Below are 24,632 nucleotides of genomic sequence, written 5' to 3'. Positions count from 1 at the left end.
CTAGCTTTTTAAATGGGAAGGCCAAGATTACTCTGACTCCAGAAAAGGCTTTTGCCTCAGCATAGGCCCTTAGCTATTCCTCCTGTGTTGAATGTGGTGGAGGATGTTTTGCAGAGGCTTCTCTGAACCCTGATTCCTTGCCTCCTGCTCCTGTTAAGCCTGATAGGTATTATAAGCTCATAAGTATTTGTTTAAGAGTCCCAGGGCGGACCCAGAAACTGTTTCTCAGGGGCCTAAAGGTGTTAAAGCTTCTGTTGTTAAAAATCCTGTCCCTCTGATAAAGAGGCAAGGGCTTTGGATAGGTGGGGTAAGAAAGTATATACTTCTTCCACTCTAGCCATGAGGGCGTTGAATTGTCAATTTCATATGCTGAAATATCAGAATTATCTCCTTTCACAATTGAAATCTAAGGTGGATGCTTTAAGGTATTGAGTGTAAAGAATTGCTGGATTTGGTTCATGTGTCTGAACAAGTGGGTAAGCATTCTTTGCAGTGTGGTTTTGATGCTGTTCAGGCCTCCTCGAGGGTGGCTGCTACTAGTTCTGTTCTTCGCAGACATGCATGGTTGAAGGATCAGAATTTAGCTGAGCATGTTAAGACCAGGATTTTGGATGCTCCTTTACAGTCTGATGTGTTGTTTGGACCGCCTGTGGAAGCAGTTTTAAAGAAAATGGAGGACAAAGCTAAGTCTATGCAGACTGTTAAAGATTTTTGCAGGTGCAACCTCCAAGTTTAGTAGAAATTGGCCTGCTAGGGGTGGACATATCCTGCTTATGGTTCCCAGTCTAGTAGGGGCAGGGCTCCTAGATCAGACAGTTCACCTGCTCAGACTCAGTCCTTTCCTAAGCAGACCCATTGACCTGCCTTTGCAGCTGCCAGTGGACTCTCGTGCGGCGGCTCCTTTCGGAGGAAGATTGTCTCTTTTCAAAGAAAATTGGGATTTAATCACTCAAGACAGATGGGTGCTGGATATCATTCATCACGGGTACAGATTTTATTTCCACACAATGCCCCTTTCAAAGGCATGCCAGATGTTCCTCCTCCACAAAGAAAAGAGGCTCTCAAGCAAGTTTCTCAGTTACTCCAGATAGGGGCTATTCAGCCAGTCCCTGTATCAGAAATTTATTCTCGCCTGTTCCTAGTACCAAAGCAGGGGAACACGTGGAGACCAATTTTGGATTTATCTATCCTCAACACTTATCTGGACATTCCCAAGTTCAAGATGTTGACGTTACAGCAACTGTTACCTCTGCTGGGCAAGGATCACTGGATGGTAACTTTGGATCTCAAGGAAGCTTACCTTCATGTGCCCATAAGGCTAAGTTGCAGAAAGTATCTAACTGGAGATTTTCATTATCAGTTCTCTGCATTGCCCTTTGGCTTATCTACTAGTATTCACAAAGGTTCTGGCTCCAGTGATAGCTTACTTCAGGCTTCAAGGCATTCAAATTTATCCTTACTTGGACGACTGCCTGATTCTGGCTCAAGAAAAGGAACACCTTCTACAGCATCTGGAATATGTCATAGCAGTGCTAAGATGCCTAGGGTATTCTGTGAACGAAATAAAGTCCAGTCTAGTACCCTCTCAAGACATGTGCTTTCTGGGTGTGAGACTGAATACAGCAGCCCAGATGGCCTTTTTAACCCCGGACAAACAAAAGAGTCTGTCACTTTACTTCCATCAACTATCTCATCAGTCCGTGCTGACTGCAGGGACAGTCCTTCAAGCATTAGGGTTCATGGCATCTTGTATTCTAGTGCTTCCCAATGCCAAACTGCATATGAGGAAGCTGCACTGGTATCTCAAAAATGTATGGACACAGCACTGCCAAGATTTGGACACTGTCATTCAAATAATACCTTGCCTTCAAAAGGAATTCTTGTGGTGGGCTCAGGAATGTCACCTAAACAAGGGACTCTCTGTGACCCGGCCAGAGGCGAGTCAGATTTTAACGACAGATGCCTCGGACACTGCTTGGGAGCTCAACTAAATGGAAAGTGGATACAAGACAAGTGGCCTGCCAGACTACAGCATCTACATATCAACATGAAGGAGATGTTAGCAGTCCAGTTTGCATTGATGGCGTTCAAGGAGTTACTTCTTCCAGGGCAGGTGTTGATTCTGACAGACAACACAACTGTCATGTGGTACATCAACAAGCAAGGGGAACACATTCTTATCCTCTATGCAGGCAAGCAATGATTTTATGGGAGACTGCTAAGCCTGCAACTGACTCTTCAGGCAAGGTTTCTGCCAGGAGCACAGAACTCCCTAGCAGATGTATTAAGCAGACAAATCATGGATCCCCACGAGTGGAAACTGGATCTTCATGTATTTCAGAAATTGACAGTGTCATGGGGAACTCCAGACATAGATCTGTTCGCTTCTCCACTAAACCACCAGCTGCCAAAGTATTGCACAAAGGGGTTTCATCACACAGCTTGGAAAGTGGATGCTCTGTCTTTCAGTTGGAAAAACCTTCATGTCTATGCCTTTCCACCTCTACCTCTTCTTCCAAAGGTATTACTAAAGGTCAGACAGGACAGGCCAAGGATGATTTTGATAGCTCCAGATTGGCCTCGACAACACTGGTACCCACTTCTAAGGAGTCTTGTAAAGAAGCCTCCATGGCCTTTACCTCTGATTCCTCATTTGTTATCTCAGAAGGACGGTCATCTGCTCAATGTCAAGCTTCAATCTCTTCATCTCACAGCTTGGCATATTCTGTGTTGAAGCATGGTAGGTCTCAGCTTCCTCAACAAGTTTTAAATGTAATTATGGAAGCTAGAAGGCCTAGTACTAGGAAAGTGAAAATGGAAGAGATTTTTATTTTGGAGTACAGCAAAGAATTTGGAGATTTCAGAGCCTAATTTGAGTGTGGCTCTTCAATATCTTACTGAATTATTGGACAAAGGTTTGTCCTTCTCTTCCATAAAGATTCATGCTGCAGCAATTTCAGCTCACTATGATTGTGACCCACCTTTGTTTTATCCTTTGTTCAAGCAGTTTCTTAGAGGGGCAAAGAATATGAGCTCCTACTCCTGCTTGGGATCTCAATTTTGTGTTGGAAAACTTACTCTACAACCTTTTGAGCCTGCAGCTACTGCTGAATTGAAATATTTGTCATGGAAGACTGCTTTTCTGTTGGCTATTACTTCTGCAAGAAGGGTGTCTGAGTTGCAGGCCCTTATGGCAGTAGAGCCCTTTTTGATTTTCCATAAGGACAGGGTATCATTACGTACTAATCCTTCCTTTATGCCTAAGGTTTCTAGTGTGGCTTTAAACCAAACTATTCATTTGCCTTTTGCAGATCCTCAAAATAAAGGGGAAAAGATTTTGCACACTTTAGATGTACACAGGCAATTGCGTTATTATTTGAGCAGGACTAAAGATTTTAGGCAGTCTCAGCAGTTACTTGTTTCTTTTGCTTTGAGTTCACAGGGCAAGCCTGTGTCAAAACAAACTATTTCTAGGTGGATTGGCTTTTGCATTGCATTTTGTTATTCCCATCATGGCAAAGAGGTTCCAGCTGGGATTAGGCCTCATTCCACTAGGGCTACTGCCACTTCAACAGCATTTCTACGGGGGGTGGCGACTAAGGATATTCTGGAAGCAGCTACTTGGAGTTCAGTGCATACTTTCTCTAGGCATTATCACCTGCCTATATACTCTAAGACTAGAGCTGGTTTTGCCACAGCTGTTTTACAAGGCATGTTGTCAGCTCCTGCTACTTTATAATTTGCCAGCCTCCCTTACCTCTGCTTTGGGATTCTAGAACATAGTACAGTTTTGTACCTACCATAAATGTAGATGTTCGAGGATTCCCTGTTGCAGTCCACTTTATCCCTCCTTCCCTCTGTGTTTCAGGGTGGTTGTGTAGGTGAGTTTTCATGCTTATATTTTTTGTATGTATTACTGTATATATTGTACATGTTTTTTGGTGCAGGTTGTTTTTGGGACTTGTCTTTTTGGGTCTTCTGACATCTGGGGCAAGAAAAGACTCGGTCATGACTGGGACGCGGACTATACCCAATTGTCAGGACTGCAGCAAGGGAATCCTCGAACATCTACATTTATGGTAGGTACAAAACTGTACTTTTTGTGCTTTATTTAATCAGCGCACTATCCATCGTCGGTATATTTTTGCTTCTAAATATTTTGGTTCTCTGTTTAATTATCCAGAAATGTCGTCGGTTAGCCATCTGACTACCGGGATTCCGAAAAAACGCAAAGATAAAGACAGAGACAGGCCGCCGAGGTCCAAAACTGCAGACAACGCTTATCCTAAGCCAGTCGCCAGTTCGCCGGTACTCAGTGAGGCACTTTCGCAGCCCCTGATACCCACTACTTCTGATTCGCAGGCCTCTACTGAGACCCATTCGGAGTCCGGTATGCTGCGAGATACTTCAGCTATGGAACCCACGGATGTCTCTACCTTGGATGGGTCCAGAGCCACTGTGCAGGCACCGGCTTCTGAGGGTGTATTCAGGCCTACAAACTTGCATATTAAATCGGCACTTCCTTCATTACTAAGGCCTAAATCTCGATCCACTAAAAAACTGATGCCCAGGCCACATGCTCAGGCCCCCTATGCATAAAAAACAAATGATAAAAATGGCTGAAGATCTAATAACTGTAATCAGGTGTAGTCAACACCCCCCCCCCCCCCCCCGCCAAGAGGCCTAGGGCTGAGCTCGATTATGAATCTTTTGATCAGGATTCTGTTTTTTCTGACTCTTCTGATGACCTGGATTTGTCCATACCTACTTATGATGATTCTGATGTAGAGGATTCTATTCCCTCTGCTTCCCCCCCCCTGAGGATTTTTCTTTTGGGGAAACTTTACATACTTTAAGGGAGCATTTTCATTGTGAAAGCCAGGAATTTTCTGATTCAAAAAAGAGGCTTAGGGATTTCCTTTTTCTACCACAGCATAGGCCTTTGGCTATACCTCCTGTACTAGACATTGTTGATGATGTTTTCTCGGAATCCAGTTTGGCCCCTGATTCCCTGCCTCCTGCTCCGTGTAAATTTGACAGATACCACAGGGTTCCTGAGTTCCACAAGTTCCTTTTCAAAAATCCTGCTGCAGATCCAGAGACTGTTTCTCAAGGGCCCAAGGGCATTAAGGCTTTTACTGCTAAAAATCCTACTCCCTCTGATAGAGACTCCAGGGCACTGGATAGATGGGGTAAAAAGGTTTATAGTTCTGCAACCTTGGCAATCAGAGCTTTAAACTTCCAATTTCATATGTTAAAATATCAGCAACATGTTACTGGACTGCTTAAACAGAAAATGATGTTGATTCCTGACTGTGTGGAAAATAAAGATTTACAGGACTTAATGCATTCTGCTGAACAAGTTGGAAAACATACTTTGCAATGTGGTTTTGATTCTTTAGAGGCCTAGGTCTGTGCTTAGAAGGCATGCTAGGCTTAAGGAGCAATTGTTGCCTGATCATGTTAAAGCTAAATTGTTGGATGCTCCTTTAAATCAGGACCGCCTGTTTGGCAACAAGGCTGAAGAAGTTCTTAAAAGGATGGAAGATAAAGCTATATCAATGCAAACTGTTAAAGATTTTTTACAAGTGCAACCACTGGCCTACTAAGAATTGGTCCTTTCCAGTCCCTTCCAGGTCTTCTCAAGCCAAACCCAGACACAGCAAAATCCCCAGGTTTCAGTCCCAGGGGATTCTCAGAACTAAGCAGTGGGGGGCCTCCACTTCCAAATCTGGAAATAACAAGACACCCCCCTATGGTAAACAGTCTCAATGACTTCCTTTTAAAATTCCCAAGCACTTATCTTTTGACTGACCCTTTGGGGGGAAAGATTGCTCTTCTTGCAAAGAACTGGGAACTCATAACCCAGGACAAATGGGTTTTAAATAGTGTCCCAGGGATACAGATTTCATTTCCAAACGTTGCCAACACCAAATGTGTGGCCAGACCTGCCCCCAAGTCAGTGGGTAGAGGCTCAAAAACAAGTACTTTCCCTCTTAAGCATGAGGGCTATTCAACTGGTACCAGAAGAGGAAAATGGGACAAGGTTTCTACTCCAGACTTTTTCTGGTACCCAGAAAAGGCAAGTCATGGCGTCCAATCCTGGACCTGTCTACTCTAAACACATTTCTGGAGATTCCAAAATTCAAGATGTTGACTCTTCACCAATTACTTCCTATGCTAGGTAAAGACGCCTGGTTGGCAACACAAGATTTAAAAGAAGCATACCTGCACATCCCAATCAGGGAATCTTGCAGAAGATACCTACGCTTCAAAGCATGCTGCACGCATTATCAGTTCTCTGCACTGCCCTTTGGCTTGTCTACTGCGCCCAGGGTATTCACAAAGTGCCTGGCTCCAGTTATTGCATTTTGCAGGCAAAGAAGAATTCAAATATACCCATACCTGGACGATTGCCTAAATCAGGCAGAAAGCCAGGGCATGCTTTCGAATCATCTGGCATTTGTAAAAAGGGTTCTAACTTGTCTGGGGTACACCATAAACGAAAATAAATCACAACTGGTACCCTTCCCAGGTGGCTTACCTCACGCCAGAAAAGCAAATTCATTTGTTAACCTATTTCAAACAAGTGGCCACAAAAACCCTGCTATCTGCAAGACAAATACTGCAAGCCTTGGGGTTCATGGCCTCCTGCATTCTTCTAATTCCATATGCAAAACTGCATATGAGGAAACTAGTGGTATCTAAAAAGCCTATGGAGTCAACATTGTCACAGCCTGGAAACAATGATTCCTATCATACCTTGCCTACGCCTACAGTTCCTCTGGTGGGCAGAGGCCTGCCACCAAAACAGGGGACTACCATTCACACTACCCCCTGCCGCCCAAACCCTAACAACAGATGCATCAGACTATGCATGGGGGGCTCACCTGGCAGGGAATTGCATTCAAGGCAAATGGAACCCAAGTCAAATGCACCTACATATCAATCAAAAAGAAATGTTAGCTGTACAGAATGCTCTGTCAGCCTTCAAAGACTACATTCTTCCAGGACAACTAATGGTAAAGATGGACAACACCACGGTTATGTGGTACATAAACAAGCAGGGAGGTAAACATTCCTACCCCATCTGCAGACTAGCCATGGCATTGTGGAACACGGCCATGAGCTGCCAAGTGCACCTACAAGCTCAATTCCTGCCAAGAAAATTAAATACATTGGCAGACAGACTAAGAAGAAACCTCATGGACCCACACGAGTGGAAACTGGAACCAAGGATTTTCAACATGTTGACAAGTGAATGGGGGAGCCCAGACATAGATCTGTTTGCCTCCCCCCAGAACTACCAGTTGGACAGGTTTTGCACAAGGACTCCCCACAAACAAGCCTGGAAAGTGGATACTCTGTCCTTCAGCTGGAAAAACCTATCAGTCTAAGCCTTCCCCCCGCTGCCTCTGCTCTCCAAAGTTCTACTAAAAGTCAAACAGGACAAACCAAGGATGATCTTGATTGCTCCAGACTGGCCGTGCCAACACTGGTACCCCCTCCTGCGCAGTGTGTTGCAGTTATCTTCATGGCACCTGCCTCAGACCCCCTTCCCTGCTGTCTCAGCAGGAGAACCAAATTCTGCACCCTCAGCTTCCAACATTGAACCTTGCAGCCTGGCTAATCAGTTAAACTCACCCTTATCATCCCTCAGCAAACCTGTGATGGATGTCATCTTAGAGGCAAGGAGACCTAGTACTAGAAAATCTTATGCTGAAAAATGGAAAAGATTCTGTGCCTGGAACCAATCTCAAGGTGTGAGCACAGCAGCGCCCAATTTACCTCAGATTTTGCAATACTTAACTGAGATGCTTCCCAAGGGCCTGTCTTTTTCCTCCATTAAAATTCACGCCTCAGCCATTTCAGCTCATTATAACACAGAACCTCCCCTCTTCTCTCATCCTCTGCTCAAGCAGTACCTCAGAGGGGCCAACAACTTGAGACCACCCAGGAGAGCTCCGTCCCCCTGCCTGGGACCTTAACTTTGTATTGGAGAAACTCACTCTACCTCCTTTCGAGCCAGCTGCTACTGCAGACTTAACATGTCTTTCTTGGAAATCAGCTTTCCTTTTAGCAATCACTTCAGCTAGAAGGATATCTGAATTACAGGCCCTTATGGCAGTGGAGCCTTTCATCATCTTTCATGCGGACAGGGTGTCACTCAGGACCAATCCATCCTTCATGCCCAAAGTGGTATCCAGTGTGGCTTTTAATCAGTCCATTCATTTGCCAAACTTCTTTCTCAATCCACAGAACAAAGGGGAACGGATTCTGCATTCCTTGTGATGTGCACAGACAACTTAGATTCTACTTGGACAGGACTAAATCTCAAAAAAAAATCTGAATAACTGCTGGTAGCATTTGCTGTAAGGACAGAGGGGAAGGCTGTTTCAAAACAAACCATTTCTAAATGGATAAGCCATTGCATTCATTTCTGATATAAGCCCCATGGAAAACCTATCCCCCAGGGGATCAGATCTCACTCCACCATGGCTGCATCTACTTCTGCAGCCTTCCTCAGAGGCGTTCCTACCAGGGACATCCTAGAAGCTGCTACCTGGAGTTCTGTACGTACTTCCACCAAGCATTATCATTTGCCAATTTTCTCTAAATCCAGAGCTGGCTTTGCAACTGCTGTCTTGCAGGGCCTTATAGCTGGCCCTAATGCTATATAAACTCCTCCTCCCAACCATAGCTTTGGGAATCTACCCAAATGTAATGACTGCAACAGTGAAACATGAAGAACATAGTACAGTTGTGTACATTTACAATAAATGTAGATGCTCGAGTGTATTCACTGTTGCAGTCCTGGTTACCCTCCCTCCAGCCCCCTAATTTCTTCTGGCTATACCTCTACTTTCCTTTACTATGCTTAAAGCCTTTTTGGTGTATTTGCTTTTTGTTGGAGGTATACCTTTTTGTTTTTATGTTTATTTGCTCCCCATTAGGGGGGCACCTGACATCTGGGGCAAGAAAGACTGATATAATGGTGTCAGCTGCATGTTTTATACCACCTGATGACCTGACGTCATGGAAGAAGGGACAACAACTGATGCAGGACCAAAGACTTTGTTAATCAGGCCGACTGAGGGCAACCTGCAAGCAGATTACCCAAATGTAATGACTGCAACAGTGAATACACTCGAACATGTACATTTATGGTAAGTGTACACAACTGTACTTTCTAGCATCTGGTACTTCTGTACAGCATTTCTTCAGCACATTTCTGCTGCTTCTCCAACCTTGGTTTTATTGTTAATAGTTCCATTCCTCCCTTTTAACCCCATCTTCACCAGTGCCTTCGCTTTGTAATCCTTCCCTTTCATATTGCAATGTAATCCTCATTGCCACTCTCTTGTCTTGTATTTCTGCTCTTATTGTGTACCTTGGAATTATCATGACCCTGCCTTGGTATAATGTGGCTCAAATTTATTTTAGTATTGTGTTCCATACTGTCAGTGTCTGACCTCCTATGTGATAGCTGCAGTTTATTCTTCCTTATTCTGTCCTATTTCATTTCCACTCCCATTTCCATGTGTGTGTGTATAATCTCCCATTTTCTGTTGTAACATTTATGGCAGTTCCCCTCCAGTTTTACACAAGTCTCATTTTGGATGATGTTCTCTAACCATCTGTAGCCTTCTTCACTCTTGTACATCCAGTCTCTCTAGTACAGGTCTCTCTTATCCCATGCACCCACCCCCATTAACTTCATAGTCTTGCTCCTTGCGTAGTCCACTTAGCCAGTATATGAATTCCTTTCTTCTACCCTTGCTTGTCTTGGGGCAGTGACATAAGGTCTGAGAAGATTTTGTGCTTTCTACATGTAGTCCTTGTCTAATGCCATAATGGCAGTACTGCTCTCTTTTTTCCTTAGTATTCCCAAGTGATTTTCTTACCGAAGGTTACCGATATTCCTGTGTATCTTGAGCATTCTGTAGACTCCTGTACATTCTGTTTTGCTTCTTCCACTGTCTCCTCTGCCAAATGATATGCCATTGTTGAGGTTTAGCTTCTTTTCGTAACTGCTTTCAGTGGTGCTATGGTTGTCATTCCTGTTGTGAGCCCTGTACTGTCCCTACCCTCAGTAGGTTTCTTTGTATTTTGTTTTTGCACCTTATCTCCCTTGTAATAGTATTATATGCTACTTCAGCAAATCTGTTTTATTATCCCTACTTACCCTGCCCTCTTGCCTTATCACATTTCCTTTCTATTTCATTTCCGTCTTTGTTCCCTCAAGCTGTGGCCCATTCTTTCTTGCATGCCTTTTTTCTTTCCTCACCAATTCTCTGCTACCTTCATGTTTTCTCACCAAACATCCCCATCCTTATTACACTCCAGTTCCCTTCCCTGCTGTCTCTTATTTTCTCCCCTCTTCCCTTCTCCTTCATCTTAATTTTTCCATTGCAAGTTTTTCCCTTTTCTTTCCCTGTGTGCTTATGTTCTGTTGCTGTGTGCAGAATGTTAGCATTAAATCGTATTATTTCCTGCATACCATTTCCTATAGCTGTCATCTTCACAACGTACATTTTCTAATGCTCAATCTTGTGAATCTAACTTTTTTCTTTCATAAATCACTCAGACACCACATACGTTTAGCCATCTGCTTCCTCCTCCTTTTTCTAACCCCTGCTATTGGTTCCTGGTGCAGTGGTCTCATTCTTTTCATTCTGCATTTTCTTTTTGCTGTTACCCCTGAAGAAGATTTTATATTGTGTGATTCCCATTTATGTGGTAGAGTGATTAATATGTACCTTTTCCCTTATTACCTTTTTCTAAGTGTGTCACAATGAGTAACTTGTATTTGAACAACTACAGTACATCTTTGCGTAACCTTTTCATGCTGAACATAGTATATGTGTATGACTACATATACTTCTGGTCTGTCTTACATGGATACGTATGCCAGGGAAGACCTTTTTTTGCAGGTGCATCGCTTAGCTCCCCTGTAATACTAGTGTACTCAGATTTCTTAAGGCTTGTTCCACTAATTTTTATTTTTTTATTTATTTTTTATTCACTGAACTCATTAATTGGATAAAATGAAGTCCGTAATTTGGATACCTTGACCAAGTGAGTTTAGTATGTAATGTACATCCTACCCACCCTAAGGCAGTGAGTTCAGCATGTAATGCACATCTTACCTTCCTAGAAGGTCACAGCAAGATATCCACCTTGGGGGACATCTGTTGTGTCATTAGATCATGGTAATATGCGAGTTACTTCAGTGGGTATCTCTTTTCTCAGGAAATTTGAAGCACATAAATGGCATTCATTTTGGTATTCCTAAATTTTCTTTTTGTGCTCCCCAAACCAACAATTTATTTGATTTTTCAAATTCCTTTAGGCTACATTCTAACAAGCCCCATTGGCCAATGGGATGTATAAATCGACACAGACTATGAATATTCAAAATTAAGATATATGAAAAATTTTGCAGCAACCATTACAATACCAGCCTTTTGAGTTCTGATGCAGCTAGATCTGAATTTTACTTACTTAAGGCAAATCGTTGATATTAACTTTGTTAGAGTCTTACCGTTTTATTTGTCAAAACATGATCAGCATGAAAGTTCTGCTTTTACAGAAGTTGCACAGGTTGTAATTTATCATATTGATAAGAACTCTCTTCCTGAAGGTAATGAAAGGTTAAAACTAGGCTCACTTTCATTCACCTAAACAATCTGATCATTAAGATTTCCTTTAAATTGTTTTAAAATGTGAGTATGGCTGCAAAGTTTTCACTGTTTCAGCAAAAAAGAGAATTTAGCTAAAATAGAAACAAGTCTTCAAGCTGCAGCAATATCTGGAAGTGGAAAGTGAAAACATAATCATGATCATTTTAGAGGGTCTGAGGGGGATTCTGCAGATGCTTGTTTGGGAGGAGATTCCTACTACGTTAATTGAATGTAGGCTAGGCTCTGAACCTCCTAGGGTGTTTAGGGCTGACGTCCTTCAAAAGAAAAAGCAAAAAACTAAGCATGCTTCCCCTGCTGCTAAAGATATACAGCGGGGATGGTAGGAATTTACCCAGGGGTTATTTCATACATTGATGGCATTGAAGACTCCACAAGGAGTTTCTGTGCCTGCTCCCATGTAATCTTCTACCCCACTTAAGAGGCCTAGAGAGCCGGACCCCTCTGATGAGGACTTGGATTCTGGGGAAGAATCTTTGGCTTATTCCTCTCGGATCCCTTCTGCCTTGGATTATATTTCAGTAGAGGAAGATTCTATCAGCTGTGACTCTCCTTTTGAAGAACTCTGTTTTGGGAATACTATTTGTCATATGAAGGAGTTCTTTAAATGGGGCTGTTCTTCGGTTTCTGACATTCTGAAGAGGTATTATAAGTTCCTCCAGATGGAGTCCCCTAAGCCCTCTGCTGTACTTCCTGTCTTGGCTGCCCTTTTAGATACCTTTTCTGCTGCTTCTGTGGCCCTCAACTCTCAAACTCCAGCCCCTAAGAAACCTGACAGGTTTTAGAAGGTGCCTGAGGACTGTATGTTTCTCTATAAATGTCCTTCTGCTGACCTCTCTGTTGTGTCTGTCTCTTCTGACATACCCTCTAAGCGTTTGCCTTCTACTAAACTGCTTCCTTCAGACAAAGACGGGAGGGCCATGGAATGGCTGGGCAAGAAAGTATATACTGCTGTGACCTTGGCTCTTTGAGCTGTTAATTACCAGACCCATATGACCAGGTATATTTTAGCCCTTCTTTCTCAGGTTTCCCAGGCTATCTCTGACCTTATTGCCCTTGCCTCTGCTCTTTCTCTGCTGGGTTCCAGTTCTGAAGTAGTCCGGCACTCTGTTAAATTTCTGGTTATGGCAGTGCTGTTCACCTTACAAGACTTAAAGCATATATTTGTTTCTCCTATTCCCAAGTTTCAAAGGAATTATCCTTCTAAATCTGCTTTTCTTCACAGCCTCGCCCTCACCTAAAGGCAAAAAGGGTTCTAGGTGGGCTCCTCCTGCTAAGTCTACTCAGATTCTCAATTCTCAGAAACCTCCTTTCAAGACAAACCATGTTCCATATGACTGTCTGTTTTTCCGTTTCATCCGCCTGCTTCCTTTTTCTCTTCATCTTTCTCTGTCCTTTCCCAAATGGTTAAGGATCACTCAAGACTCTGGGTTTTGTCCATCATCCATCAGGGATACTTCATGGTATGGAAATCTCTTCCTTACTTTCTGGGCATCCCTCAGTCTCCTCAGGAACAACTTCCTTTTTTTCCAGAACTACTTCAGGGCCTTCTATCTCAAGGCACCATTAAAGCAGTTCACCCTTCCCAGGAGGGGAAGGGGTTTTATTTCAGAATGTTTCTGGTTCCCAGGTAGGAAGGCACCTGTAGACCCATTCTGAACCTCTTTCAGCACAACATTTTTCTGAAAATCCCTTCTTCCTGGATGTTATCCCTTCAGACCCTTTTTCCTGTTCTTCCCCAGGCATTCCTGGTCTCTCTGAATCTCAAGGATGCTTCTCTTCACATCCTATTCATTCCCCTTTCAGGACGTTTTTGTATTTTTCTATTTCTTCCTTGTATATTCAGTTCTCTGCTTTGCCTTTTGGTCTTTCTACTGCCCCAAGTGTCTTCACCAAATGCCTGACTCCTGTGATTTGCTTTTTGCAGGATGACAGGAGTTCATATCTGTTCTTATCTGTGTGATCTACTCATTTCAGGCTTTCTCCTCCCAAGACCTTGGTTCAACACCTTCACTATACTTTTTGTCTGTTGCAAAGCCTGGGGTTTACAGAACTTCCAGAAGTCAGTTCTTTCCTTCTCAGGGTCCTGTGTTTCCGGGTTGTAGGTTCCAGACCATCCCTATGTTGATATCCTTCCCTCCTCCTAAGAATCTATCTCGGATTGCCTTTTTTCAGTTACTTCTTCCTTGGGTTTCATTTACGGCCATTGAGTTTCTTAGGGTTCTAGGATTCTTAGCCTCCACCATTCCTATGCCTCTTCTTGCCAGAATCCATATGAGAAAACTACAGTGGTTCCTAAAGTCAGTGTGGCTCCAACACTGTCATCCTGCAGATTTTCTTGTCCTCTTCTTCCATGCCTGAAACTTGAGCTTCAGTGGTGGCTTCATTATTTGTTTCTCATTCCGGTACTTCATTTTCCCCTGCTTAGGAACTTTTTTTTGGATGCCCCAGACATGGGGCGGGGAGCCTCTTTCGGTGCCTCCTCATCAGAGGTCAGACCGTATCAATATCAAGGAGATGAGAGCTCTCCTTTTTGCCTGTCCAGGTGTTTTATTTTCTTTTTTTTCTTCCAGAGCCTCTCAAAATCTTTACAGACAATACAACCATAACGTGGTACGTCAACAAGCAAAGGGGGAGACACGGTCCTACATTCTTTGCAGGCTGGTTGTTCAAGTTTGGGATCTAGCTGTCCAGTCTCAAGTGGCTCTTCAGGCTGTATATATTCTTTCAGAGCAGAACATAGTGGCAGACTCTCTAAGCAGGTCCATAGCACAGGCTGACAAATGAATGCTTCACAGAGATGTGTTTCTGGATGTTGTCCATCAGTGGGATACTCCTAAGGTAGATATTTTTGCCTCCCCTTTGAACAGACCACTTCCTCTTTTTTGTACCAACGTCCCAAGTCCCGTGGTGTGCAAGGTGGATGCCCTATCTTTTTCTTGGAAGGGGATGATTCTCTATGCCTTCCCTCCTTTTCCTGTCATTCAGAGGGTCCTGCTCACAATAGAGCAAGACTCCCCCAAAAATCTCGTTGGTGACTCCCTTTTGGCCTAGACAGCATTGGTTCCCTCTTCTGCAACCTAGCCAAGGGTAATCATCACAAGTTACCTCACGGGGTAGACCTACTTGCACAAGACAAGGGGTCTGTCATCCATCCTCACTTGTCCACACTTCAACTAACATTGTCGGTGATAGGGTTATGATCCATTTTAGGCACCTTTTTTTCTGAGGATGTGCTTAGGGTTCTGTAGGAGGCCAGGAAACCCACTGCTAGGAAATCCTATATGTCCAAATAGAAGAGATTTCCTGTTTGGTGCCTTGCTTGTAACCAATATTTACTTTCTATGGAGATCCCTCTGGTTCTCTTATTTGTGTGAATTGCTCCATGCTGGGTTGGCTTATTCTTCTTATAAAAGCTCACCTTTCAGCTATCTCTGCTTGTCTGCCATTAACTCCTCTGGCCAGTAGGTTTGAGGTTAAGCAATTTCTTAAAGGCGTCCTTCATATCATACCTCCCAGGAAGCCTATGCCATCTTCCCTGGGATCTTAATTTTGTTTCTGAACAAAATGACTCCTGGTCCTTTCGATCCTACAGCTTCAGCTTCCTTACAGCATTGTACATGGAGGACTGTTGTTCTTTTGGCCCTTACTTCAGCTAAGATTGTGTCTGAACTCCAGGCTGTTATGGCTGTTCCTCCCTTTTTGTTTTTTCATAGGGACAGAGTATCTCTTTGTACTAATCCTTCTTTTATACCCAAGGTGGTTAATGAATTGTTTCTTAATCAGTCTGTTAATTTGCACTCCTTATTTCCTTCTCCTTAGTCTGCTAGTAAGAAGCTTCTTCACACCTTGGATTTGCATAGGCAGCTCAGATACTATTTAGATAAGATGAAGGCTCATTCTACCAGGGCTGTGGCTTTCTCTGGTGCTATTTTTCAAAGGATTGGATACCAGTTCCATCCCGGCGGCTGCTATGTGGACCTCCATCCACACCTTTTACTAAGAATTACAAATTAGAGGTTTCAAGAGCAAGAGCTGGCTTTGCCAGCACTATCTTGCATGGGTTTCTTGAAGGCTCTTCTTGACCTTCCTCCTCCCAAGTTTCCTCTTGAACTTTTGTTCTCTCCTTATTGTGAAGATTACTGTAACAGTGATATGGAAGGACATAGTACAGTTGTATAAACTCTTACCATAACAGTACATGTTCTTCAATTCACTGTTGCAATATTCTCTCCCTCCCTCCTCCCCCTTCTACTCTACCCTTTTTTCCTGTTTTTTTTTTCTTTCTCCTTCTGGATGCACATGTTCCTCCTACTTCCTAGGACTGTTGTCCCTCCTGGGGCTATTCAGTTCTGAGGTACGTATGTCTCTACATCACTTTTATGCCTTAAGCCTTGGGCAGGAAGCATACCTAAGACATATGACATCTATAAATTGTAAGGCCTTGGTATACTGGCCATACATTGGGCTACCTGTGGCAAAGAATCCTTTTTGTGAAGAATGCTGCCACAGTGAAGAGACATCTACTGTTATGGTAAGATTTTACACAACTGTATTTTATGTTAATAATGTATTTTTCTTAAAATAATCTAATTTTTGTTCTGTCCCATTGAACTTTCAGTTCTCTTCCCCTCTTTCTGCTTTCCATCCTGGTATCTCTCAGATGGTCTCCATGTTCTCCTTATTCACCACTGTCATGCAAATGCTGAGATAAAGCCTATTTCCGCTGTACAGATTTCCACTTCGCAGGTTCTTTCCAAGCCATTTGTAATTGTCCACACTACTCCTTTCTCCATTCTTTGAGCCAACAGATTTCAGTCTTTCCTTGATTGAAATGCTAGCCAATAGCACCTGGATAGCTTATGAGAAGCCTACTGTGCTTCTTACCTCTCTGTATTTTTTGTGTAGTACTTTAGACAGTCTTATTGTTTCTCTGCAGTCTCATCTGTTAGATAATCTGTACCCAAGTTGGCTACTGTTTGAATGTACCATGCATTCTGAGACTATCTTGGTAATGACTTGGACTGTGGTGGCTAGGATCAGTCTTAGAAACATTTCTAACTCCATCAAACGTGTCATTCCCCCCATACTACCCCACCTTATTCCACTTATGGTTGACTCCCTAACTATAAAAGTTTCCCTGCTTTCCCCTGATGTATCTTTTCTGCAGCCCTACATCAGTAAATTACCCTCCTCCCCACTGCTATTCTGGTGCTTCTTTTGCATTCATAGCATGCCTTCTATCAGCTTTTTTCTGTAACTCATTCTATTATGCAGGAATTCTTGTTTCTTGTAATGCATCTTCCATTTGCTTTCTCCTCTTCCCTGTCCTGTGCCCTCCTTGAACTCTGAGCCTACCTGTCTTTCTTCTTGCTGCTGTTTAACCATGTTTTCCCTTGTCATCTTCTGTGTCCTTTTTCACCCATTTCAGCTTCTGCTGACTAACTACTTTTGCACTATACCATTTCCAGACACTCTGTTCATGCTAGTTCCCATTCTCTTAATGCCTTTGCCTTATCTATTAACTTCCAGATTTCCATTTTTCTTGTAGGCTCTGGCAGATCCTGCACTCACTGTGCCTCTTATCCAATCATTAAACATCACAGAGGATGGGGAAGAGAGAAGTTAGAGATAATGCATTATAAAAGACAGGAGTTGCACTATAACAAAGTTGGGAGAAAGGAAGCTGAACATCTTACCTGCCTCTCCTTCCTCTCATAACTTGCCTTCTCTTGTAACCCACATCCTCCAACCACAGCAGCAGTCCATCACTCATTACTGTATCACTTTTATTTTGTTCCAGTCTTCCCCTTGACCATAGAACTTATCCCCCTTTACACTACTGACTTATTCATTCCCCCGTGGTAAGATCCTTGTAGCCCATTTGTTCCCTGAGAGTGAACATACTTAGAAATGCAGTATTGTTTTAGGGAGGATCAAGTTTTTTTTTTTTTTTTTTTAAAGCCCTGACTCCTCACACATGCTCCTTAGCATAAAGGGTTGTTGTGCTATGGGCTTTTATGATGTGTACCATACCTCTATAGACAAGCACCTCCATGTGATTCTCCATCTCTACGATGGATTCTATCCTAGAGTATGGTGACTAGCACATGGATCTCTCCACCTACCCACCCTGAAGAGGCAATCTGGCTTAAGCCTCATTCCTCTACTCCCCTGCACCAGATCCAACAGGCACACAAATCTCTAGTCAGACTCTGGCCTCCTGGGTCATAGTCTGGGCTGGCATCGTATATGTATTATTATAATAAACATGAAGCTACAGCATCCAACTAACTTGTCGGATGATCACAAAGAACATGTCACTGTCATCCATCTCCTTGACATTAGCATGTTTAATTAACTGTTGTGGCAGGGTCAAGAAAATGAATCCAGCAGTCAGTCTGCACAGAGATTAAACAAGTAGGTATGTAAGAAGTATAAGAAAGCTCTTTTTACTCATCAGCGGTAGTTCACACTCCTGTGTCTAGTGAGTTTGTTTTGAAAATAAGTGTATAAACCTATGGCGGTGCTGTTTACATCTTGTTTTCAAAACAAAGTAGAATGTTGCTACCCTACTTCATGTCATTAATGTTTGGAAAATCTCAGGGGAGGAGAAGAGGAGGGATAATGTTAACTGTAAGTAAAACATTTTTTTTCTCAATGGTACTATTTTAATAATGTATGATTTTCTTTGCATGCTATAAAGTATTTTTTTCTCAGTTATTTTTTAAGTGTAATGGGGATACTAATGTAAATAGGCACTCCTGATTTTTTTTCCTTCTCTCTTTCTCCTGGTTTAGTTTTAAGAAATGTAGGCACTGCATTTTGAAAAAAAAAAAGAAGAAAACTCTGGTTAAAAGAGCACGACAAAAGAAAAAATAGTGTGTTTTGTTCATCCTTAGATAGGAGAATGATTGGGTTAAGGCCATTAGCTTAATCTAGCAACAAGTTTTAAGACAAAGCAAGTAAATGAAAAAGAACATTGAATATTATAAGGCTTTTTTCTAGTAAACAAACTTACTCTTGGCAGTTTTGTGTCTGGTTCTCATGTCTCCAGGAGATAATCTGATAAAGAGAAATGGCTTGGCGAAAATGTTTGATGAAAGCATTCAAGTGTTTTCCTCACTGAGAGAGCTGTAAAGATAAGACAAAGACTGACAGCAGTTAGTAGAAGCCCAGGTTATACCAAGCTTCTTAGCATGAATAACCTTTCTTTTAGGTTATCTCAAGTCAGTGTGTGTGTCTTAGTTTGGAGCATTTGTTCCTATTAGGAGTGTAAAACTTCAATATCTAAAGACGTACATAGGTTTTTGTGTTATTATTAAGTTAATAGGTTTTAGGTAGGTATTGGGGGTGTGTTTGTATTTTTGTTTGAAGGCTAGGCTTTCAATAAAATAAGTTTTCTAAGATGTGACATAGGGTGAAATGGAGATGACAAGAAAAAAAATGCATAAAAGATTAACCTGCCAAATAGTGTATGCATGTAACAAAGCTGGAACTAGACCTTTAACAAAAAAGCTTTTATACATAAAAGGTGGGAATAGTAACTTTTCAAGAAAATTATGTTTTCTGTAATGTCTTTAAATATCAGTGGTTTCACAGATAAATACAAAAAGAGTAGTGAACTATATTTAAAAATGTTATTTAAAAATGTATAGCGCAAATAATTATGTGACAGGAGACACACTTGTTAAGATCTGAACATGTGAATTTGAAAAAAAATTTTTTAGGATGGTTATTCAGCAGAGTACCTGGTGCAAAGGAAGAGAGGAGTACTTATTAATTGCAAGAGGAGCTCCAATAGTGATAGAAGAGGATAAAAAGGAGCTCCAATAGTGATAGAAGAGGATAAAAAGACAATGTTAGATCTGTAGTACTATGGGGCTACTGGCAAGGGAGGAGGATTACACTAGCATGCATTTATATCTCACCAAAAAACTGCTATAATGGAGATTAAGAAAATTCTGAGAGAAATAGTCTGCTTTCAGCAAGGAATATTTCTTATAGGTGGGGACTGGAATTTGCATATTATTCCCCAAGATATAAAAACTGAGCTAGGCTAGACAGAATTTACATTTCACATAAACGTGCATTTAATTGAAGGTCTTGATATGTACTCAAAAACTATTTCAGATTATATGCCAATAACTAAAATAAAAATACAGGGTAATGAAATAAAAATGACACTGGCGCTTTCCCATCTATCTGTCGAAAACAGAGGAATTTAAGGAATGTGCATTGGAAATTATTCAGGAGCTATTAGAGAAGATAGAAATTTCTTCTGAAATTATTGCTAAGGAGTGGGATAAAATTAAAATGGAGTTTAAAAATAGGGTGGAAAAAAGGAAAGGGAGATATGGTTAAGAAGTAACAAGAATTATATAAAGGGACCGACAAATGGTGAAGTTTTACAGAATAGGGGGAATCCCACAGAACAAGAAAAGGAGCAACTGCAGAATGCTAAACAGAAAATAAGGGATTACCTTAGTAATATGCATGAGTTTAGAAAGATTGTTGTAAAGCAACTGTTTTTTTATAATAACTCAAGTACAAAAACTTTTAGCATAATGACTTGGGCAACAGAAAGTAGAAAGAGATGTTGCCAAACATAGGGAGCCTCTAACAAGGAAGATGACAAGGGATCCTATAGAACTATTAGAAATATTTCAGAAATTTGTTGATAGTCTATATAAAGCAGAGAAATAAGGAAGTCAAGGAAAGGTACAAATGAAAATATCTATGGAAATATTAAATATGCCAAGGTTTAAAGTAGATGAGGCTCACTTAGTACAGGAGGAGATGAAATAAAAGTGGTGATGTATAATCAATCTACAGGAAAGTCCCCAGGAATAGATAGTATTCCTGTGGAAGTTTGGAAGCTAGAAGGGGAAAAAAACTGATAAAGATCTGGAAGGTTTTGTTAAACGGTATTTTTAAGAGAAGAAGTACCAACATCCTGGAAGAAAGCAGTGGTAGCTGTAATACCTAAAGAGGGTAAAGATCCATCAGATCCAGTTTCATACAGGCCCATTTCAGTACTAAACCATGATTAGAAAGTGTTTGACTATAATGACTAAAATAACAGCAGAAGTGATGCCAAAATTGATAGATATGGATCAATGTGGTTTTGTGGAGGGGAGCCAAACATTTGACAACATTAACAGAACATTGATGATCCAGAGGGAAGCAGAATGTAATAAAATACCACTGTTGGTGGTAGTCTTGATGCAGGGAAAGCATTTGACAGAGTAAGATGAGACTTTATGGGCAGGGCAATGGAAGCATTTACATTCCCTGATAACATTATAAGGCTGATTAGGAGGATATTTGAGGGATCAGAGACAAGAATTAAAGTGGGTAGGGTCCTCTCTGATAATTTTGCTTGAGTAGAGGAACTAGGCAGGGGTGTCCTCTCTCCCCTTTCTTATTTGCATTGTATTTATAACCATTGGCAAAGAAAATAAGAGATATAATTGGTATGGTAGTCAAGAAAAGTTGGCTGTATTTGCAGATGACATAATTTTATACCTGACAAAACCAGAAAGGAATATTGCAGTGTTGTGGAGCATTTTGAGACCATTTCAAATCTTTTTGGGATACAAAATTTATGAAGCTAAAATAAAGACAATAGTGGTAAATTGTGTACCCACACACAAATTAGTTCAACAATATCCATATTTATGGGGACATGCTAAAATGAAGTATTTAGGAGTATGGATTAAAAATAATTCCATTGTGGCAGCTAAGGATATGTGAGAAGGGATTAAACAAAAGATAATACAAAAACTGAGAAAATGGAAGCTCTCTTATTTGGATATCAGTAGTAAGATACAAGCAGTTAAAATGTGTTTAGTCCCTTTAGTCTTGTACAGAGGTTCGACATATTTTTAACTATCAGAGGAGAAGTTGTGAATAGTAATTTAATAAAGAGCTGAAGGATTTTATCTGGGAGGGAAAGATGGCAAGAGTCAAGTGGAATAAACTAATTCTTCTGATAGAACAAGGTGGATTGGGATTACCCGATTTGAAGGGGTATTTCAGAGCAAAACAGCTAAGGCTCCTATACATAGCACAAGCAGAAAACTGTAATTCAAAGTGGAAAGGGATGGTGATGAAACAGGGGGGAGGCTCAAGAAACATGGAGAGACTGGGATTTTGGATGCAGACCTTTAAGGAGAATAACAATAATCCATATAGAATATTATATTCGTAAAGTAGCAGAATTTATGCTAAGAACTAAGACAACACGGGACCTGGAGAAAGGAGATTCTGCCAATAGGGATGACTCAAATTAGGGATACAGACAATAGACAAGAGGGGACTGGAATTTATTGGAGACAACTGGCAAAGGAACCAGGGTATTGGGTACAGATAACTAGAGAGGGAAAGGTAATAGAATTGCAATACGCCAAGAATTTATTTGGGTTGCAGGTTAGAGATTGCCTTCCCTATCAAGGATTGATATCCAAGTATAGGTAAACGGAAAAGAATAGGGTGATCCTAAGTGAAAGACCAGCACTAGTAGAGTTTTTAGTAGAATCCTAGAACAGAAGCTACCATTAAAAAGGAATTATTAGTAGAGCATATAAAGTATTGCATAATAACTAAGAATCAATCAGAGGAGGCTAGAAAAGATTGGAAAGAGAGATTGGATAAGCAATTCACAAAGAAACAATGGGAGGATACATGTATGGCTCCCAAATAGGCAACAAAGTCTAGGAGATTTAGGATCTTTGCTTGGAAGTGTGTACATAGGTATTTGTGTACCCCAAGTAGACTCCAAAAATGTTTTCCTCAGGTAGACAGCAATTGTTGGAGGTGTGATGGGGAAGAAAGAGGTAACTGAGAATATATTTTCTGAGGGTGTAATGAGTTGGCAGACTTTAAAGATTTCCTGCAGACTATACTGTCAGAGATAAACTGGGTGAGCAAATTGGTGCAACTAAGGAAATGATGTTTTGAGCTATGATACAGAATCGGAATTGCCTAGACGTAGTAAAGTTTTGCTAAGTCTAATTATGGTAGCTGCCAAAAAAGCAATTACAGCTTTACTAGAAGTATGTAATATAGTAACAGAGATAAAACTGGAATTGGGATCTTTAGAAAAGAGTAGGAGCAATTTACATAGGAAAATGGGAATTATGAGAACAATACATGCAGAGGAGGAACAAGGTTTAAAATAAGGCAGGATTTGAATGAGCTATTTAATGTTTGACATTCAATGACTGGATAGATAAATGATGTATAAGCAACTAAAGTTGTGTGAACATGGTTTGTAATGAATAATGTTTACAACTGAAATTTTGTCAGTATGGTTTGTTTTTATTTATATAAATGTAAGATTGTCTATGTTGTGCGTTATAATTTAATAAAGATGTTTCTTGTTTAAAACAAATGAGTAGAATGTTGCTAATCCAGTTTGTTTTCTGTCCGCAAATAAGAGGTCTTTAATAATGCCTCAACGTATGGATTCTGTACATACTCTAAGGCTAACATTACTGCACAGTGCTTTAGCTTTACTTCAAAGTTCAGTCTTGAAATCTTTCATGTAGTTGTTGCCTCATAGAGAACAGTACTATCTTCTGTTAAACATGTTTCTAAGGTTCATCTTTACTTGGTTCATGAGCCTTTGCCTTTATACTTGTTAGATTTTCATATATCGATGTATTGCACTAAAGATGTTAAAGGAGTGGTCTCCTTTATGATTGCTTTCACTTACAGGTTCATAGGTATATACTAGGCCAATGACCACCAGGGCCTTTATAAGCCTAGTCATGCAACCCAACCCAGTTGTGTCCCCTGTAACATGAGCATCTGTTTGGAAGGATATGTTGGGGAATATTTACTGTTTGCTTCTTATCAGAGACATGGGGACAGACCAGGTGCTGTTTGTTTTGTAGGTGTGCAAAAGGTCCATCAGGGCTGGATCTGAGGGTGCCTTATATGCTAGGCATAGGTTACCTTTTAGGAGACAGAGTATTGAGACAGGGCTTTAAGGAGATCTGTACAGAACAGTGTGTTAATATTCTGGATTCCCTTGGTAAGGAACCTCTCTGGGTGTTACAGATGTTGCATATTCCTGGTGAGGTACATGCCAAAATGGGCATTGTACTCGATGGGTCTGATAAGTGCTGAATAAAGTGTTACTGTAACTATCTTGTACTTGGATACAGTACCCCTTATAAGTTGGGTGACCTAGAATGTTTTTCTTACTACCTTGGCTACGTTTTGGTCAAAGGCCAGATTACTGTCTGCATACACTCCGAGATCTCTAACTACTGGGTTATCTGTTAGGGTGTCTTATCGATTGGAGTAATTAACGTAGGTGGACTTTTCCCAGAAGGCACTACAATGCATTTTTTGATAGAACTTTTAAAAGTTTCAGGTGTTTCTTGGATCGTACTTGATGACTTTTCTGGCTGAAATAACCAAGACGGAAGGTGACATCATTTTTATAATGAACTCTACTAAAAATCTATTGTTGCATTATATTTCCCCATAGCTTTACTTTTTGATAGTTACCTTTTCTTTTGAAGAGTTAATGTACTCTTTGTATGCAATTGTGCAGCTTAATCAGTGGCACAAGCGTTTGTGTAATCCAATATGATTTTTTTCTGTTTTATTTTTCAGGTTGTTGGGAAGTCTTGCTACCATAATCCCAGAGAGAAAAAATGCCCACCACAGTATCCGTCAGAGCCTGGACTCTCATGACAATGTGGAAGTGGAAGCAGCCATTTTTGCAGCAGCTAATTTCTCTGCTCAGTCTAAGTAAGTAGGGTAATGCTATGGCACTAGTGCAGATTTAGAACAAAGGAAATCCTGTGTCAGTGACGACTTTTGTAAATCTGATGCAAAATGCTTAACAACTCTGCCCAAATATCTGTTTTTTTTCTCATTACAAATTGCATTTAATCCAGCACCACATATTAA

General features: G+C 41.1%; 1 protein-coding gene across 2 annotated transcripts in view; it reads left to right on the top strand.

Annotated features, from left to right (window-relative positions):
* Positions 1–24,632, top strand: part of INTS7 (integrator complex subunit 7) — a 1,158,789-nt gene that overhangs the window by 144,711 nt on the left and 989,446 nt on the right. For both annotated transcript variants that reach the window (XM_044075076.1, XM_044075075.1), the window contains exon 4: positions 24,333–24,470. In XM_044075076.1, the coding sequence (XP_043931011.1) occupies positions 24,333–24,470 (138 nt within the window). The remainder of the gene's footprint in view (positions 1–24,332; positions 24,471–24,632) is intronic.

Source organism: Protopterus annectens, chromosome 6.part0 (genome assembly GCF_019279795.1).
Source record: "Protopterus annectens isolate FY-2018-M chromosome 6.part0, PAN1.0, whole genome shotgun sequence".
Lineage (NCBI taxonomy): Eukaryota > Metazoa > Chordata > Ceratodontiformes > Protopteridae > Protopterus > Protopterus annectens.
This window is presented reverse-complemented; position numbering and strand designations above follow the sequence as displayed.